The 17,985-nt window shown below is 47.8% G+C and overlaps 5 protein-coding genes across 5 annotated transcripts; 1 reads left to right on the top strand and 4 right to left on the bottom strand.

The window, feature by feature from the left end:
- Nucleotides 1-222: 222 nt before the first annotated feature.
- Nucleotides 223-3,964, bottom strand: P175DRAFT_0432365 (HECT-type E3 ubiquitin-protein ligase; the record flags this gene model as incomplete). Its single annotated transcript, XM_040893536.1, has 3 exons — nt 223-1,142; nt 1,225-3,336; nt 3,400-3,964. 3 exons carry the CDS (start codon nt 3,962-3,964, stop codon nt 223-225), a joined length of 3,597 nt encoding a protein of 1,198 aa, XP_040754681.1.
- A 787-nt stretch (nt 3,965-4,751) lies between these two features.
- On the bottom strand, nt 4,752-6,276 carry P175DRAFT_0522316 (60S ribosomal protein eL15). Its single transcript, XM_040899250.1, has 6 exons — nt 6,234-6,276; nt 6,032-6,118; nt 5,872-5,949; nt 5,664-5,820; nt 5,367-5,593; nt 4,752-5,289 (listed from the first exon to the last, which is right to left on the bottom strand). The coding sequence occupies exons 2-6, from the start codon at nt 6,116-6,118 to the stop codon at nt 5,149-5,151; spliced, it is 690 nt and encodes a 229-aa protein (XP_040754680.1). The 5' UTR covers nt 6,234-6,276; the 3' UTR covers nt 4,752-5,148.
- Nucleotides 6,277-7,332: 1,056 nt separating this feature from the next.
- P175DRAFT_0430732 (PSP1 family protein) lies at nt 7,333-10,056 on the bottom strand (the record flags this gene model as incomplete). Its single annotated transcript, XM_040893444.1, has 2 exons — nt 7,333-7,858; nt 7,928-10,056. 2 exons carry the CDS (start codon nt 10,054-10,056, stop codon nt 7,333-7,335), a joined length of 2,655 nt encoding a protein of 884 aa, XP_040754679.1.
- Nucleotides 10,057-15,257: 5,201 nt separating this feature from the next.
- P175DRAFT_0499823 (NifU family protein) lies at nt 15,258-16,628 on the bottom strand. The gene is made up of 3 exons (XM_040896823.1): nt 16,280-16,628; nt 15,684-16,214; nt 15,258-15,618 (listed from the first exon to the last, which is right to left on the bottom strand). Exons 1-3 carry the CDS (start codon nt 16,547-16,549, stop codon nt 15,463-15,465), a joined length of 957 nt encoding a protein of 318 aa, XP_040754678.1. The 5' UTR covers nt 16,550-16,628; the 3' UTR covers nt 15,258-15,462.
- Nucleotides 16,629-17,010: 382 nt separating this feature from the next.
- On the top strand, nt 17,011-17,643 carry P175DRAFT_0433825 (zinc finger HIT domain-containing protein; the record flags this gene model as incomplete). The annotated part of the gene is made up of 2 exons (XM_040893621.1): nt 17,011-17,081; nt 17,160-17,643. The coding sequence occupies 2 exons, from the start codon at nt 17,011-17,013 to the stop codon at nt 17,641-17,643; spliced, it is 555 nt and encodes a 184-aa protein (XP_040754677.1).
- Nucleotides 17,644-17,985: the final 342 nt, after the last annotated feature.

Below are 17,985 nucleotides of genomic sequence, written 5' to 3'. Positions count from 1 at the left end.
CCTGTGTGTCCTTACTGCCACATCTTGAAACAAACCTGCGTGAAATTCTAGTAGGAATAAAGTAAAAATGTTTAAATTCCATTATTTATAATGATTTCCAATGCAATTAGCCGGCCCCAATTGAACCCCCTCCCCCATCATGTAACCCGTACCAAGCAATCAGCACTGATGACCACGCTTCACGCTCCGAGAAGAACCCGTTCCCCTGGCCCCATTCTCCCTTTACTTCAGGCCAAATCCTTCACTGTTGAGCACTGCTTCCCAGAGCATCCGCTCGAACTTGTCCCGCGTCGCATATCGATACAGCCCCAGCTGATTGAAACAGGTCCGCGCCGTCGGGAACCGCGCCGAGTCCTCTCCAAGGCAGACTAGTCGGATCATCAGGCTTGTCGCCCCCATCGCGGGGATACGATCACTGCCCGTAACAAATGACAGGATCTTTCGCTGCACTTGAGGCCGAGTGTGCTCAAAGAACTCCCAGAACCATCGTATCACTGGCTCCTGCTCGGGCTTTGCATCCCCCCAATTGTCATATGTGGCAACCGCGCGGAGAGACCTCACATCTAACGGTTCGTCGGACCCGCGCACCAGCAACTCAATCTCCTCGGGACGAAACAAGGACAACGCATTGCCGGCACATACCGTGAAAAATCCGCGCCGGAACGGTTCAAATTGGCGCGTGATCGCCGTATCCAATTGATAGTGCACATATAGATCCACAAACTCTCGTCGGTTTGCATTTGTCACCGGCTTCTTCTCGCCTCCTGGGCACAGCGGCACAGCGACCACCTCACCGTATCGATCGACGTGGGTAACAAAATCATAACAGAACGTGTCCGCGACGTCCCCCTCATACTCTAGGAGAGATCGCAAACCCTTCGCAAGGGCAGGTCGATACTCTGCTAGATCATCCAAGGTGCATTTATACGAAGGCCGTGAAGTCGAGGGTAGCGGTCCGTTGGTCGGCGGTGCCGCAGCTAGCAGCTTCTTGAATGCAAAAGGCGGAAGAGCAATATCAAGGATCGTTGAGTTGTATATGGCTAATCCAAGTAGAACCCCAACCAAGAAGAACTGCTCTGACGACTCGAAGCAGTATGGGTTGAAATAGCAGTACCGCGAATCTTCATCGTAAATGAAAAGTCCTAATTTTTTTTTTTTTTTTTTTTCCATTTTAGCTTCCGTCAGATACAATGAATGCCCTGCTGGGCGGAGAGGTAAACCTACCATGGAGAGGGTCGAAAATCTCTCGCACGAGCAGCAAAAACCATTCCTTGCGGAGACCGCCTGCGTCTATGCCCTCCTCGCCAGCGAATTCAATTCGTAGTCCTTTTTTAATTTCTTCATGGCTAGACCCGATGACTTCACCAACACTTTGAAGACTGTCTTCAACCAAACAGTCACGACGGACCTTTAGCACAAGGTATTGGCTCACAGCCTTTCGATTCAAAATACTGCTGAAGAAAGCTTCGCGGGCTTTGACCTCCATCTGGCGACGTGCATCGTGCTCCATGATGTGGATCTTTGCCCAGATACTAAGAAAGAAGGGGTATTGGCAAAACGAAAATTTCGCTGTTTTCGACTCCCAGGCCTCGAAATCGGCTACCAGATCGGAATAATCAAGTAGGGTATTATAAAACGAACTGATTGGAATCATATGTCCATGTTGAGCTGCTTGTTGCCTGGACGTAGGACTTGACTCTGAACTAGGGAGTCCTTCAGGCTTTCGAGCAACACTGCTATTATTGGCAGCGAATAGCAAAGCCATCATTCGTCCAGCAGCCCGGATTTGCCAATCGTCGCCATATACAACGGGTTTCTCTTGCTTGCCTTTTGTCTGTTTGGTGTTCGTTCTTCCATTGATCGCCGCATGCAGCTCCGCAGGAGTATTCATAGCGGCGCTGGAAAAACTAGGGACTAACGAGTTGTCATCCTTCGCGGATTCGCTTCGTTTGCGTCCATGCTGGCGGGTTAAACGATATGTCACGAAGCTGCCTACCAGCTCAACTATTTTCTCGAACTGTCCTACTGGAAAGCGCGAAAGCCACGAGACCAAATAGTGATGACAATCATTCGGCAGGTTGGCTATTAACCCAACTATTCGCTTCACAATCCCGGAATGATGACTAGGCCCCCCGCTTCGATTTTTGGGGTGAGGAGGAGGAGGTCTAGCATTGCCTCCTGATTGGTGAGCACTGTCATTGGGGTGTGAAGGTCTTCGGCCGTTGCGAGCTGTGGTGGGGGGCGCTAATGCTGGGCTAGATGGGTACATCAACGGGTTTGCCAACAACAGCAGGAGAAACCTGATGTCATCCGGTTTCTTTAGAGGTCGCCGCGGTCGCTTCAATAGATTTTCCGTAGCTTTTAAAAGAGTTCTATGTAGATGAACTCGCGAGTCTGTAACCCCCTTTTCAATGTTGCTTAAGTCTGCAGCATCCCAGGCCTGAGATTTCGCATAGTCCTCTGTGCTGGTGATTTCCGAAGGTTTCATAGTTGACCACTGCTCGACCCATGACGTTCCTGCCGTCATTATTAACTGATACCACTGGGTGAGCTCAGGCCAATTGATTCGCGGACTTCTAGAATTGACTGTTCTAGATGAACCGGACGTCTTGTGTTTTGGATGGCCATGGCTGGACCCGCCAACTTGTTCCGCGTCAACCATCCACCACGAAGAATTCTCAGTAAGATCTCCGAGAAGAAGGGTCTTCGGATCCAGTTCAATATTCGAGTGGAATTGACTGGAACTTTGCTCTAGGCTCCGTTTAGAAGGACTAGTCTCTGTAGTAGTAGTAGCAGTAGCTCGCGGGGGTAGTGGTGTAGTAAAGGACACATTCAAGACCTCACAACCTTTAAATGCGGATATTATATATTCTTCCAGCGCCTGAAACACATAAGGTTGCTTCACGCCTTCCTTGTTATCGTACTCGGGTGACCGACCTGGGTCTCGGGATTGAACACTTCGGGGGGTATTCTGCGCTTCACGGGGTTTCATTTGGGAATCCCTTGCCTCCTTGGGGGGAGGAATAGGGGCAAAAGACGGCTTCAGGTAGGGTGAATCTCCGCTATGATCATGTCCACGATCAAGCTGCGGTAGCCTTTCGGACGCCGATGCACTCCGGCTACGTGGATCTCTAGGGCGTTGGGGCGCAGACAAGTATCCCGGGGATCTGCCTGAACCTTTTAAAGAGTTCTCATCCTGTCCCGCACAGAACGGATTGTCGGATCGGCTCCTCATTGGCAACGCATGTGTAGTAGGAGTGTCTAAACGTGATTGAAGGTACGCCAAGATACATCCGTTGATGATGGACTTTGTTCGCTCAACGGATAATGGAATAGCTAACAAAACAATGTAAGAAACCGCACGTGTGATAATTAAGGCATTATTATGAATTGCAATACCTCTCCTGGGAATTAAAGCCTGTGGTGGCTTGCCATTCTTTCCTGGGGTTCCCTGGCTCCCCGTTTCTTTTGTTTCCTGGCATGGCTCCAAGTCATTCACGGTCAAACACTCTGTACATCGAAAAACCTTGACGCTGCGTGGCCATCGCACAGTCGAGCTGCAAGTCATGCACTTCCCCGTTGTCAACTCCTCCCCCGGAGCGGGCCGTGGTACACCTTTGCGAGGACTCGAGGATAGAAGATTTGGGAGGCGCGTGCCATCGTCGTCGTCGTCGTCGTCATCCGAGTCAAGGAACGCTTGTTTGGAAATCGACTTGTTCCGACTCTTACCAATCCCTGCAAAAGGTGAGGTGAACGGGTGACTGATGGATCGCGAGTGCCCTCGACGGACTGGCGGAGAGGTAGCCGGGTTTCCGGTCATGGGCGGTAGGGCTGGAACATCTTGCGATAACAATCGAGGCAGGTTCCTCTCTGCCGGCAGAGGAACAGGGGCCGTACTAGGGTGGACAGCGGCCGATCTTGAAGTTGGAGGATCCGATGAGTTAAGTGCAGCCCGTGACGGCATATGGGCGCATTAGTCGTGCCGACAGCTTGGCGCGAGGTCGGGGGAAATGTTTTTAGGTGGTCTGATTGCTCAGAAGGGGGAGGGAGTGTATGTGGTGGGTATCGCGAAGGAGTAGTAGGTAGGTAGCAAGAGGACAGGAGCTAGCCTCAGAAATGTCAATGAATAAATAAATAGTTCCTGCCGAATTATGAGGGATCGGGAGCGCCTGCGGTGGAAAGTGACTTGAGACAGTTGGATAAGGAAACAGCCAGGTGCGAACCATGTACGTACCAGAAACTGGGATAACGAGAGACAAGGAAGGGAGTTAATGTAGAATGTGGAGGGAAGGGTCGAAGAAGAATAAGAATAGCTGCAAGAAGCGATGACAGGAGATCGGCGAGCAACGAACAATCCCAACTGGAAAAAAGGCGTCAGGGATATGTAGAGCAAAGAGGGACAAAGACAGCCTAACCTGACAGGCAGTCAGCAGTCAGGATAATCATAACCTTAGGTACCTAGGGACGAGGTTACGCAAGACACGACCACTAATATAATGGGAGTGAGTGAGACCTGCCCCTCCCTCCACGATGCCATAGGGGCTTGGAGGGCTCAAAGTCTCAGACTAAGGGAACTGGTGGGTTTTTACGAACTGCTCTAAATCCTGGCGGGTGGTACAATATATTGTAGCTGGTGCTGCTAGCGGTGAACGTGTGTGATGTTACTATTTTGGGAGATCTGGGATAGGATTTGAAACAGATATACTCTGTAATTCCGGTTTTCTACATTCATCTTTGCATCAGAGAATACTACCTAATATACCTACACCTACTCCACCAAGGTAGCGACGCCGGAATAGTCAACTTAGGTACAGTGTACTCTATACTACCTTGATCTTACGTTTTATGGAAAGACCCCCTACATGTAGACTGTTTTCAATACCCGTTACCCCTACAGTGCGCTTACAAGCTGAACGATGTCCCTGAAAAGCGAAAAACAGTCGTAATACTTCGTTAGGAGAATAATCGAGATGGGGAATCACGAAGAATGGATGGATTTTTGCTAACATCCGATCCGAAGGATCCGTTGCATTAATCTCGCAGCCTGACAGCTCAATGAAGAAGCGAGTTTTGGTCGAAATAGACACGTCCACAAAGAAAGCTTTTCCCCATAGCCAACTACCCCCGAATATACCCTTCCAACTACATTTAGCGGTATCTCCAGTAGCTCTGGGTGTTCTGGCGCTTCCAGGTGTGGCGTCTGCCAGAAGAGGTGTTGTTGTAGCGGTGGCCCTTGTTGATACCACGAGACTTCTTGCCAGTGGCAGTGAGACCACGGCTTTCGCGGTGCTAATCGGAGAATTCCATGTCAGTATACTCTTCAGGCTGAATTGAGAAGCGAAAATGGTGGCAACGCCAAGACGAACCTTGTGAACGGCGTTGCAGATCCAGTTGATGCGGGCATCGCGGCGGATGGCCTTGTGCTGGGGGTCAACAAGGATAACCTCGAAGTACTTGTAGGTGGAGTCCTGGTTGATCCAGTAGGAGTTCAGAACACGCAAGTTGGCGCAGCGGCGGCCAACACGCTCCTCGGCGGTAGCACGGAGAGCACGCTGGTACTTGAGCTGGTTAACACCCATGTTGGTGGGCTTGCCTGCAATCATACACAATTTTCGTTAGTCTACTGATACTCGGTTAGGATTTCGCAAGCGAGTAATTCGTACCGTAGGTGGCACCCTTGGGAACGGGCCTCTTGCGGCCACCGCGTCTCACACGGATACGGTAGACAACATATCCCTGCTTGGCCTTGTAGCCGAGACGGCGTGCCTTGTCGGGGCGCGAAGGACGGGAAGCGCGGTGGATAGCGTTCAACTGACGGAGCTATATTGATGCACTCTCAGCAAAGTTCAACGAGTGTATAGCAAGACACACAGAGTCTCTTGTGTGCCACATCCATCCGCCGGCGAGAGAAAATATCGTTTCGAGCCGCCTTGTAAGAACCCTCTTCTGCTGAAAAAAAGGTGTCCTAGGGCAAAGCACACGAGTTCCCGGCGGGATGTTAAACAATCGACATTTGGGGGGGGATTCTCACCTCCCAGCAACGGACACGCAGCAGGAAGCGAATCACGTCGGACTGCTTCTTCTTCTGGATCTCTTCGACGTATTTGAGGGCACCCATCTGCAGAAAATTTCTCTTGTCAGTTTTGACTGAACGATTTCGTAAATAGGTTAAAACAAAGCATAATACTGCTATCGTTCAACCTAGAATACAAACAACTGATCAATGGACGTACCTTGTCGGCGTGGCAGGTCGTCTGTTGTCGGCGTTGTCGCTGCTAGAAAAGTTCGAAGGGGAAGATCTCTTGAGGAGGTTGTGTGTGGGACACTAGCAAATTAGGCGAGCGTCGCCACAACCAATCATGTCGGGTGTACCTGTGTTGTGCCTCAGGTGTCGAAACTTTTCCCTCGTCTGGAATTTTTCGTCTTTTTTTCAAGCACGACCCTAAGGCTCCAAGGCAATAATGCTGACTAATTTCCAACCTCCCATTCAACTTTTGCAGTTAATTAATTACTCCATACAAAGTACCCAAGTTATGGAAGGTAACTGCACTTAGGTACCCCATACTACTTAAGTTATTTACTAGAATTAATCACCTACAGCATGCTTGTATGGTGTGAAAATTATACAATTAAATAAGCTGCACAATTTGTAGGAATTCCAAGACCTGCTTTTGCATCTTTTATGGACAGATACACTTCCTGTACCTTAAAACCAGGTACACAAGATCTTTGACTGTGCCAATATTGTCAATTTCCAGTTCTTCTGTATTTATTCACAGCCAGTGACCGTAAACGTACAAAGAAAAATGAGACGGATGTAGTAACAGGCAGGCATAGTACATTAACTAACAAAAAATGTGGGAGGGAGAAAGAAAATAAAATAAAAGGAAAGAAAAGAGAACGCCTGTGCAGGAATTTTTTTTTTTGAAATAATTGAACCCTAGTATGTCTCCTACCGGCACAAATGATTGTTCAAAGAAAAAAAAAAAAAAAAAATTCACGGGGCCATCAGATCGTAAGCTGAAAGTCTATTAGGTATCAGCACTAACGACAGATCATAATCTTTCTTGATCCGTTGCACATAATTTCTAGTCTCTTAAAACACATTACAAGGAAAGGAGATTTGAAACTGTTGGGAGGAGGAAGGGAGGGGAGAGAAAAAGGAGGGAAAGAAATTAAGTACAGGATAAATCTCGAGGTAGAATGTGTGTAGTCTTAAGTGAAGGAAAGGTGGAAACAACATCAGGGCAAAACGCGGGGAGAAGAGAGTGAGCAAGTGAACGTGCCGGTCTAGACAAAGTAAAAAGAGATCCGGAATCTCAAAACTGGGTCTCAAGAGTTGAGCGATAAACCCTGGAACCGGTTCATCCACTCGCCTGATGCAGGATGAATGCGAGAGGGGCCAGTATTTGCGCCAGGAGTTGTAGCATAGTCATTGTATCCAGGCTCCAATTGACCATATGCGCTCGGTGGATACGCGGTGAAAGGGTCAACCGAACCGAGACCACTGAGGCTAGTATCGGTTTGCCGGGGAGTATGACCAAAAGGCTGGTAGGTGTCTCCGTATCCACTGCGGAGCAAACCCATCTGGTTGCCATCTTGCCCAGCATCAATACCATCACGCGTGTGCCCATAGGGTCTAGCATCGCGTTGGTGAGAATGATCTGTTTGGGTATCTGGGTTATATCCTAGGGGGTTGGGGGCTTGCAGGCCTGCAGTTGGAGGGGTGACAAAGGATGCTGGGTTAATGGCCGACATCCAAATCCTGGTTTTGTAAATCTTGAATAGATCGGTGACAAGGGAGTTGAAATTGATGTATGAGTCGGCAAAATAATAGAAGGTAAGTTTTTTCCAGTCCCTTACAAAGTGGATTAGCTCTAAAATTCCAATTGACATGCATAGCAAAAAAAAAAAAAAAAAAACTTACATTTGGAATTCTGCATCCAGAATTTCCATGTTAAGCCGATGTTCCGCAACCTTTTGCTGGCAGACGCGCTTAGCTTTGGCTTCATTTCCTTCCTTATCACGTAGAGTGAGGATTTCATGGTTTTGGGCAAGCCTCTTGATCAATTTCGGCTTGATGTCAGCAGCAGACTCTTGCACTCCATGTGGACCATGAGGCCCCATGCCACCGATTGCGCTTCTGTTGTTCATGGCAGAAACATTTCCTGGGGTGCTGACAACACTCCCTGCTCCACTCTGGCCTTGTCTCGAGAACATCATCAACCACTTGTAATGTTCCTCGGCGTACTTCTGCTTGAGTTCTCGTGCCTTTTGGAGCGAAACGTTGGCATGCTGTATAGTTCCGAGATCCGTGCCACGATCTGCTTCGACAATGACTAAATCTCCAGGCTTCACTTGAAGACCAGTATCCTCTTGGATATAGAAGACGTCTGCACGGTGGCACTTAAACGTGACAATGTATAGGAGCTGATTCTGGTGCGGATGCGCGAGGCCTGGTTGGTGGCGACCATACGCACTGTAAGCTTGGTGAAGCGAGGTTGGGATTGGTGACTGGGCATCCGCAGCAGTGCGGAGGGATGAATCACGGGCGAAATAGGATTCTGCAAATCGACGAGCTCGTAAATACTCCGTCTCCATTTCATGTTCCTCGGGGCGAGGGGCCATATGAAAACGCTGGGACTCACGATTTTGGCCTGGAGCACTTGGAATGGAACCTTCGCTGATATTCGCATAGTTCTCTTCCTGTTCTCCCAATCCAACTCGAGCGGTACCTCCGACCTGCGACTCTCCTGAAATAGAAGGATGCCGGATAGGTATTTCGGCGAAAGAATGCCGGCGACTTTGGGAGATATCTCCAAGGCTACCGAACCCGAGGGAAGTCTGCCAATGAGCCTTTCTGACATTCTCCAGTGCACGATTTTCCAGTGGAGTGAAGGCGGGGAATTGTTTCTCTAGGTTAACGGAATGTTCAGAGAACCTTCTCCGGGGGTTATTGTAGATGTCGTTGTAACCAGGAATGTCACCGACTTCATCAAGATCTTCCACCGCCAGATCTGCTTCCTCAGGAACACTTCCGCGGATACGATGCAGATTACGAATACCAGAACCGACAGCGTACCCGCTCGTTGCAGACGTAGATGACATGGCACGTTCCCTGAAGGAATTATCCATTTGCCCAGCTGCCTGGCGCAAGAGCGCATTTTCTCTAGAGAGCTGCTCAATAGTACGAGCTTGGTTGGCAGCATGGTTGCTGTAGCTCCCATCTGAACCATTAGGGCTTCCTGCTTCGTCGTCGTCGTCGTCTTCGCGCACACGGCCAAGGGTAGCGGGGTCATGACCAAGCTCCCCAAGAAGACTAGGGCGCGATGTACGATGCTGTAATGCAGAGAATTGAGCGCCATTTCGAGGGCGACCAGCAGAGTAACTGGCGCCAGACTTGTTGGGACCCAGATTTAAATACTCGGGGTCTAGCTGGCCGACGGAGTATGATTGCGAACGGTAGGTCTTGGGCGTCGGATGGAGAGGAATGGAAAATGGGATTGATGAATCACCAGAAGTCGTTCGAGTGGTCGGACTCAACATTTCCTCAGTCAAATAGTTGCTGACGGTAGAAGGATTGGACATGGTCGGAGATGGAACGATTTCAGCAAGTCGTGGAGGCGGCTCTTTGCGCGACTCAGTATTCCAGATCCCGGTGCCCCATGGGAATGAGGTGTTGCCGACATTATTCCAAGTGATAGAGCTGTTCAATCCGGGACTGGCGTTCGCTTGCCAGGCGGATTGATCTGTTACAGGACTGGTGGGATTCGAAGCACCCGTAGAAAGCGGTCCGGATAGCGACGCTTTGCGGGGCATGACAGCTGGAATTTCATTGAGCCAAGAGGTACGACGCGCAGGCTTTTGCGCAGGCACTGCTGTAGTAGATGTGTGCAGGGTGTGGTCTCCGTCATCATCAGAAGACGCCAACGCCTCTGAGTCGGGTGTTGAACGCCGAATACCAGGGTGCATTTTCTCCAGTCTGGATGATGCACTATTAGGTGGAGTCTGCGACTGTAACGCCTTTGTAGGCTTATTGTTCGATGGCGCAGCCATGACGCTTCTCAACCTAGAGAAAGGCTTTGAAGCTGAGTATTATTAGTCTGCGAGGAGACTTAACAGATGAAAGTACTGTGGTTGGGTTAGCAAATCCTCGAGAGGCACGGAGAAATGATTGCAGTGGGTCGAAGGCTTCTTGAAAGAACGGATATAATTTGGGTATTTGGAGATGAAAACAACATATGACGTAGGTAATGACAGCTTACCAGTTGCTCACAGTAACAGGTACCTGAAGATCAATAAATAAGAGAGTGTTTTGATATTCTGAACTGTTTACAGTAACAGAATATTTATTGCATTCACTGGCTGAAACAATCAGAACCGAAGAACTGTACAGTCAGCGAGGGGAATTCTTCCTTACCTCCTTTATCTCTTTCAAAGTAGAGGCCAGGACAAAGGTTGGATAAATTTAAAGCCTCTATATATGATATCACAATTATCCTCAAAATGCCAGCTCTTAAAAATCAATAGACAAAGACAATATCTGTAATGTATGAATAGTTAGTTCATCTGGTGCATATTTTAGAGATGCAGTGGGTGAATTATAAAGCAAGTGCAAAGATTGAAGAAACCATCAATCTAAAGAACATAGGAAAAGCTGTGATGGAGATGAAGAATGATGGGTTGGGATTACACCAAGCCAGTTGAATATTAGCGACGCCTAGGAATAGGTACTACCTCGACAGGCCCAGCAACAGAATCCCGAACTTGTACGCTAATACACACACCCCCCGCCTGTTATATCATGTTAAAGAAGGGGGGTGGACATCTTTGTGGCATGATGTTGATGGTGGCTGCTATATTGTAGAAGAGGATTCTTGTTCCACATCTTGACTGTTTGATGCGTATTCTTCAATACGAAATCGAAGCCGATGAAACAAACAAAACACCTCGAAGGGTGGCTAGCCAGAAAATGCACTCGCATAGGAGGTGGCGAACACGAGGGGAATGGCGAAAGTTGAAAGAGGGAGGCAAAATAGAAACCTCGAAGCATACCTTGCGAAGAAAAGTAAAAGGGCGAGATGGAGCGCAAGTGAATTTCGTGACCGCGTCTATCGATAAACTCTCATAGATTAGCGACGACTTGATGGCTGCGCAACAGCGGTCTCACCAATCTAAAAGAAAACGAAACTTTTATAATCTATCCAACCCAAACAAATAAACCGTCTCACAATCGAGTAACCCGTCTCCGAGGAAATTTGCGCCGTAAGAGAAGCGACCAGGCTTCCAGTCTAAAGAAGAGCAGAGAGAAGGCGCTTTGCGACGAGCCGGGGGAGACCGAAGAACTCGAGGTGAATCGGTCTAGCCAGATTCGCACCGAACGAGGAATAAAAAAAAAAGAAACAGAAAAAATCTCTTTTTATTATATTCCGGCCCACAGCAGAAAAAAAAGAAAAGAAAAGAAAAGAGAACTTCTATGTTGGTGGTTGATTCCAACCTGCGACGAGAAGGATGTCACTGAAAATGCGGGATGGAAGAAGGTGGTAGCGTGACCATAGATGACGTTGGGAAGCAGTCTGGCTCCAATAACTATGGGCAGATCCCCTCAAGAGCAGCGCATCTTGAGGTGGACAGGGAAAGGGTAAGCAGGTAAGACGTCGGATTAATTGGAATCCAGCTATTTGACGGAAGAGAAATCAGGTGGTTAAGAGGGCCGTCCTTTTTCTTCAACTTTAAGTCGCAAGCAGGAGGGGGGAGGAGTGCGGAGTGTACGACGGCGCAGGTTCGCAGCGACAGTTGGGCGAGGCGGGAGTAGTGGTGGTGAGTTGCTGCGACGGCCCACAATAATCCGGGGCAAGGCGAGGGAGCTCTTATTTTTTTTTTTTCTTGGGAGAAGATTGATGGGGGAGATAGAGAAAAAGGGAGAAGATTACAGGAGATGGTCTGGGTCAGTGTGGGAATGGAGGGTGTAAAAAAAAAACAAAGAGGAATGGGGAGAGAGAAAAGGAGGGAGTTGAAAAAAAAAAGAAAGAAAAAAAGAAAAGTTAAGTGAGATGTCAGGGAAGAAGAAGGATGGTAGAAAAAGAGGAGCAAAGAGGTTGTACAGTCGAGGGCGAACGAGCGAGCGAGAGAGAAATAGAAGAACGCAAGCTAGCTTTAGGGAGGTACTGTGAGCTAACCTCAGGCCACCAGCCGGACACACAGGAGGAGGAGAAACGAGCCACGGGTCGGGGCACCGAGCAGAAGTGGCGCGCGACTTGAGAAGCTACGACAGAGCAAGTTAGTCCAGGATGATTTTTAGATGATGCTATTTTTGCCCTCCAGGATTGATTTGTATTTTTTTTGCCTTTCTTTCTGTTTCTTGGGACGAGGTTAAGATGGGAAGGAGCAGGTGTTATGCGAGACTATATACGACGTTTCCATAGTACAAAATCTAGCTAATGATGGGGGAAGAGGGGGAAAACCAGGAATAAAGACGAAATTAAATTAATGTCCCTTTGGGGCGGGGTAGAAGAGAACAGACTCTAGAGGGACAAGAAGTCTAGACGGTGGATACACTGTGGTATGTGCATGGAGCCCTAGGTTGCGAGAGGGGGAATATGATTGAACCCGTTGGAAAGTGTGTCGCGCACACGATCAAAGGGGAGGGAGGGATAACAACCAATCTTGTACTTGAGACTTCAGGGACGGTCAGGAAAGGACAGGAAAGAGCCAGAGAGGCTGTGAGGCTAGAAGGCAGCATCTCTTTTTGATTTTTTTTTAAAGGGTGGTATTACGGAGTACTTACTACCACCAAGGAGCAGCAGTCAGTATGACAGAAAGCAAGCTGGTCTCCCGTCGTTGATGTCGTTGATGGAACACCCTGCTGTGGTGGGTCGGGCGGGTCTCCTCCGCGCTTCTCGCTGGTTTAGAAAGAGAAAATACCCCGGCCGCCTTCTAATTTTTTATTGCACCAACACCTGCCACAGGTGGTTAAAGATTGATGGCGGGTGAAGACTTGATGTAGCTATACAAATTTCTCTCTCTATATATACACACACTGTTTATCTCCTGAACTTAATTACTTTCTTTCCCCCCATGCATTCCGTCTTCAGACCAGGGAGTTTGGGCACAAGCAGGAGCCTGAAACTATAGAGAAACAGTTGGATAGAAGGATGGGTTTCAAAATCCCTCATATTGTCGCAGGCTCGACTTATCTTAGTAGTACCCAAGATATAGAAGATACGGTCTAATCTAACTTTGATACAAAAATACCTAGGTAGGTCATCATCCGGGGATTGACTGATTGACTTTGTAACCCCAAGATAGACAGACTTATCTTTAATTCTTTTTTCATATACAGTACCTATAACTAATTTAGTTTTCCATAGAATCAGAGTTCGAAGTTTCTTTGTGGAACAACTTGCAACGCAGCAGACCTCGGGACCCGTGAACGTCATGCTGGCGTTATGTTGCAACTCTCTAGGTAGAATTAAGAGGACGGGAAATCATTCCGATCTGTCTTTCCTCGAAAGAGCAAACAGTATGGCATGGCTGAACAATAATACCACAGACTCAAATTGATTCAGATACTAAGACAACTTCTTCTCATTACTTCATCCTTCCCTTGCGTCAGCCCCCTCCTTTAGTCTCCTCTAGATTTGCGGGGGAGGGGAAGCGATCGATTTGGCATATGGTGGTCCACCATCATCATCATGCCCTAGTCAGAATAAGTGTAAGTACTATACCAGAAATACCAAGGAAGGTAATTTCAAAGAGGTGAGATTACTACTACATATTTTCCTCTTACTTGTCCGATCCTACTAGTACCACCTACTAGGAGTTTCTATCCGTATTAGTAGTTAGTAGTTAGTCGTCCTTTATGCAGGATCGCCACCGTCCGAATTGCGGAGAGAGCTTCCCGCATTCCCATTCGATTTGGGGGCTCAACTTTCAGCCCTCAGTCATACCCCAGAGCAAAACCTTTTTTCTAAATTAATGAGATCAATCGGTAGGTTCCTTGAGAGTCTCCTGACACACGTAACATAGATCAATGGAAAGCAAAAAAAAAAAAAAAAAAAAAAAACCGCTTGACAGCATGGACCAGCTCTACCTAATAATCTTACGCAAATGTGGGCGGATCATGGCAGGTGCATCATCTACCCATGGATTGGAGCTGTTGCGGCCCCCTGTTGTCATTTGCCATCGCTTACAAAATACCTACCAGGTAACTAACTAACTAACTAGGTGTGTACGAGATTCCAAAGGAGGGGATGAGGGGGGCCGCTGGACTTGGAACCCACGGATCGTTCGACAGCTTTGATTAGGTATCAGATAACTACCAGGGATTATAGTTAATAATCGTCATTGCTTTCTTTGCTACTTGGCCTGCGGATATTGCTATCATTGACCCATTTCTATTTGTCGTATGTCAAGATACCTAGGGTAGCACAAAACCCCCACCTGCTTATTTCAAAAGACAAGGATACGAGATGCATTCTGGCCTGATTTGATCGGGAGAAGAACCCCTCCTAGTCGAGCAGGATATTAGGATATTATTACCTACCCATGTTCATTTGCCAATTTTCAATATCGAGGTCTGCATAATTCCCCCCCTAGCCCTGGTCTCGCCATTAATTTTCTTCACGAGGAGCCAGTTCGTTCATCCCCATGTATTGAGCACAAATAAATAATGACGAACCAGAGGAGGAGGAGGAGGGATGGGATGCCCGGAGAACAAGGTGACGAAGTTCCGTTCAATAGGTAAATTCCACAGAATGCCAATTGCCAAATAATGCTAAATGTGGGGTAACCGACTTGCTTACTCTAAGTCTACAGAACACATGTTCATTCTCCCTACATCTATCTATCTATCTATATAGGAAATAATGATGTGTCCTGATATAGCGAGGTATGTATTCCTAGGTAGTAACCTTAAATTAACTTGGTGTTTGGCCCATGTCCCAAGTTCGTTATTTCCTACCTAAGGTATGCCCTGGCTTTTACCTGTTCCGTCAGGTACCTAACGACCGGTTCCATAGAATAATAATCATCCGTACACGTCCTCGCTCACTAGGTCTTCATAAACTACCTGTTCGGATTCTACCCCGAACCCTTTTTTCGATCATCCATCACAAGTGCAGGTTTCCACTCTTTAGTTACCCCACAGCTCCACATCCTAAGTTGAATCTAACAGACCAGTGTTCAAATGGTTGCTATCACAGGGGCGGATCAAGAAAAGAAAGGACCTGTAAATTTGAAAGAGCGATGAAGAGTAAGGGTAGTTCAAGTTGTTCTGTTCTGTACGTACATCTGAAGTTTAATATGACAGGTAGGTTTCCAAACAGTGATGTTGTATTCATATTATAGTACAAAACGGCACACAAGGCGCGGGTCCAGGTCCAAGTCCAATTCCATCTATCTGTTCATTAAAAGTCGAATAAACGAAAGGCGTTGATTTTTGATTTCAAGGTTCTTTTGTCCTTAGGGCGCCGTGTCCAGGGTGCCTTTTCCACTAGTAGAAGCTGTCGCCTGAGCACCCTTCTGTTCTCGTAGCTTTTCTTCAAACTTGGCAAACTCGAGCATGGAAATCTCCTCTTCCGGGTCAGTCACTTGTTCAACTCCCTTCACTTCTTCGATCTAAGAAAAAAAAAGGTCGTTAGAATTGCTGCCATGACTTATCAACCACACTTGGGGGAACTCACATAGTGCATAAGCATGGACTCAATGCCGTTTCGCAGAGTAACTGTGCTCGAGTCGCATGTACGGCAAGCTCCTCGCAACTTTAACATCACGATGCCGTTTTCAAACCCTCTCAGCTCAATGTCCCCTCCGTCCTCCTGAATAGCCGGTCGGATTCTTGTTTCCAGGAGCTCCTTGATCATACTGACAACTTCATCATCCTCCTCATTGTAACTAAGCGAATCCTCTTCGGCACCCTGCTGTGCATCTCCCTTTGCTACAGTGCTGACGATCGCCTCACCGGAGGTTACAGCTTGGGTGATCAAGCTGAAAATTTCCGGCTTAATGTGAGCCCAGTTGGCATCACCTGCCTTGGTGACGGTAATGAAATCGGGCCCGTAGAATACAGATGTAACGCCATCAATGTTGAAAAGGTTGGCCGCGAGCGAAGATGGGTGAGGAGGAGCAAGGGTGGACCGGGGGGAAAGGTACTCGAGGAAAGTGGTATTGAAATCCTCGGGGAGAACTCGGTGGTTTGGAACAAACTTCAATGCCTATAGTTGAAAATAAGGAGGTTTTATTAGCATCCTAAAGAGGCCAAAGGAGCCTCTATACTTACATCTGGGTTCGGGGTAGTTTCCGTCTGGATGAAGATCGTTCGTTTGCTAACTGGGGATGGGCCGTTAACTCGAATGTGGGCCATGGACTGGTGATGCGGTTGCAATGTTGGCCTGTGCCGTGCTTCTGATGCAGTGATGGCAGGCAATCGAGCCGAACGATGAATACCTCTGAAGGATCCCAGGGCGCCAGGCCTGATTACCCGAGAAGTCTCAGGAGCGTATAAAACTTGCGCCGCAAACCTAGAGCTGAGAATTGTCCTCCTAGCCATGGTTCCAGGTACTGAATTGATAGACATTCTGAGGTATGGGAAAATCCACAAGGTGACAGGATCTATTCTTTGAATCGACCGTCAAGTTGATTTTTTTTTTAATCATTGTTGGCGCGCCGGATCCCGATCTCTGACGCAATTAGGTCACGTGTCTTGGAAACTCCGTCAAAGTGAACTATTCCTAACTAGGAAATAGACTTTACTCCTGGGCCGATTATGTAAAGATAGCGGGAATCGATGACGTCAGCAGATGCCGAAATACACGTGACTTATGTGCCTGAGGCTTTTTTACTCTTGTTCTCCTTTACTACCCATACTACGGAGTACCTTGCGGCACAAATCACTCTGCAAAAGGCCTTTTTATCAGGTTTTGGACGGTCCACAGTGCAACAGCCATGACCAAGGCACTCTAATCACGCTGGATTCGGCACAACGCTTGGATTATTGGCAAACAAGAGAAGATGACGAGTCTTTGTGAGGTTTGCGCCTCGGAAGCTTTCAAATACCGATGCCCTACTTGCGGGCTTATGAGGTACGCTCCCTAGCATTTCTGAATGCCTGGGATAAAGGAATCTAGTCAATCTGAGGGCCAGTTTCTAATGCCTCATAGTTGTTCGCTCGCCTGCACTCAATCCCATAAAATCTATTGCGCACCCAAAGCACAGTCGACTGAGCCCTTGAACGAAGCGACCAATACTGAGAACCCATTAAACGCAACCAATGGACTTACAGGCGAAGAAACCCAGTCGGGCTTCGATTTTAAAGCGCCCAAGTTTCTATCACAAGCAAAAGATCTTCTTGAACAGTATCCATCACTTCGTGACCAACTGCGAGATATATATAAGGCTACTCTGCAGGAAGAGTGGGTGGAGTCACCAGTGCATGGAGATAGGACACGACAATTTGGCAGAGGCAAGCCAATCCGTCGTCATCATGGACCATGGACGCGCGAGAAGGGGTTCAACAGGGGCCTGGGAAAGGTTCGAAAATTCAGAGAAAGGTGTGAAGATGGCTTGGAAACTGGGAAGAATGCACAAGGGTTCATGCAACTCTTCACTTTGGTGAACGAAGAAAATACTTCTAAAGCACCTTGATGAAAGCATAGTTCTTACTATGTAACAGGCAACTGGGCTTATAACTTTGCTTTGAAGCTGCAGGGGTCTTATGCTCAATACCAACCAGGTCCGTACTGTCCGGATGATATCTTCCATCACCAATAATGATGCGCTCACACCTTACCTGGTGGGAAGAAGAATGCCGCGAACAGCCTGTCCAATATCTGAGCACTGCAAGCAAACACAATCAAGGCAACCCTAACCAAAACCTATTTGGCATAGCTTACCCATCTGTATCAACGTGGCTTGTTTAAAAGGTCTTGATCCTGCTCGAGAAAATGAGTTTTTTTCTTTCCCAAATGTGCACATGCAGCCGAGTAT

The sequence above is a fragment of the Aspergillus ochraceoroseus genome (genome assembly GCF_002846915.1).
Source record: "Aspergillus ochraceoroseus IBT 24754 chromosome Unknown P175scaffold_2, whole genome shotgun sequence".
Classification (NCBI taxonomy): Eukaryota; Fungi; Ascomycota; class Eurotiomycetes; order Eurotiales; family Aspergillaceae; genus Aspergillus; species Aspergillus ochraceoroseus.
Note: the sequence above shows the minus strand (reverse complement) of the source record. Positions and strands in the feature narration are given on the sequence as shown.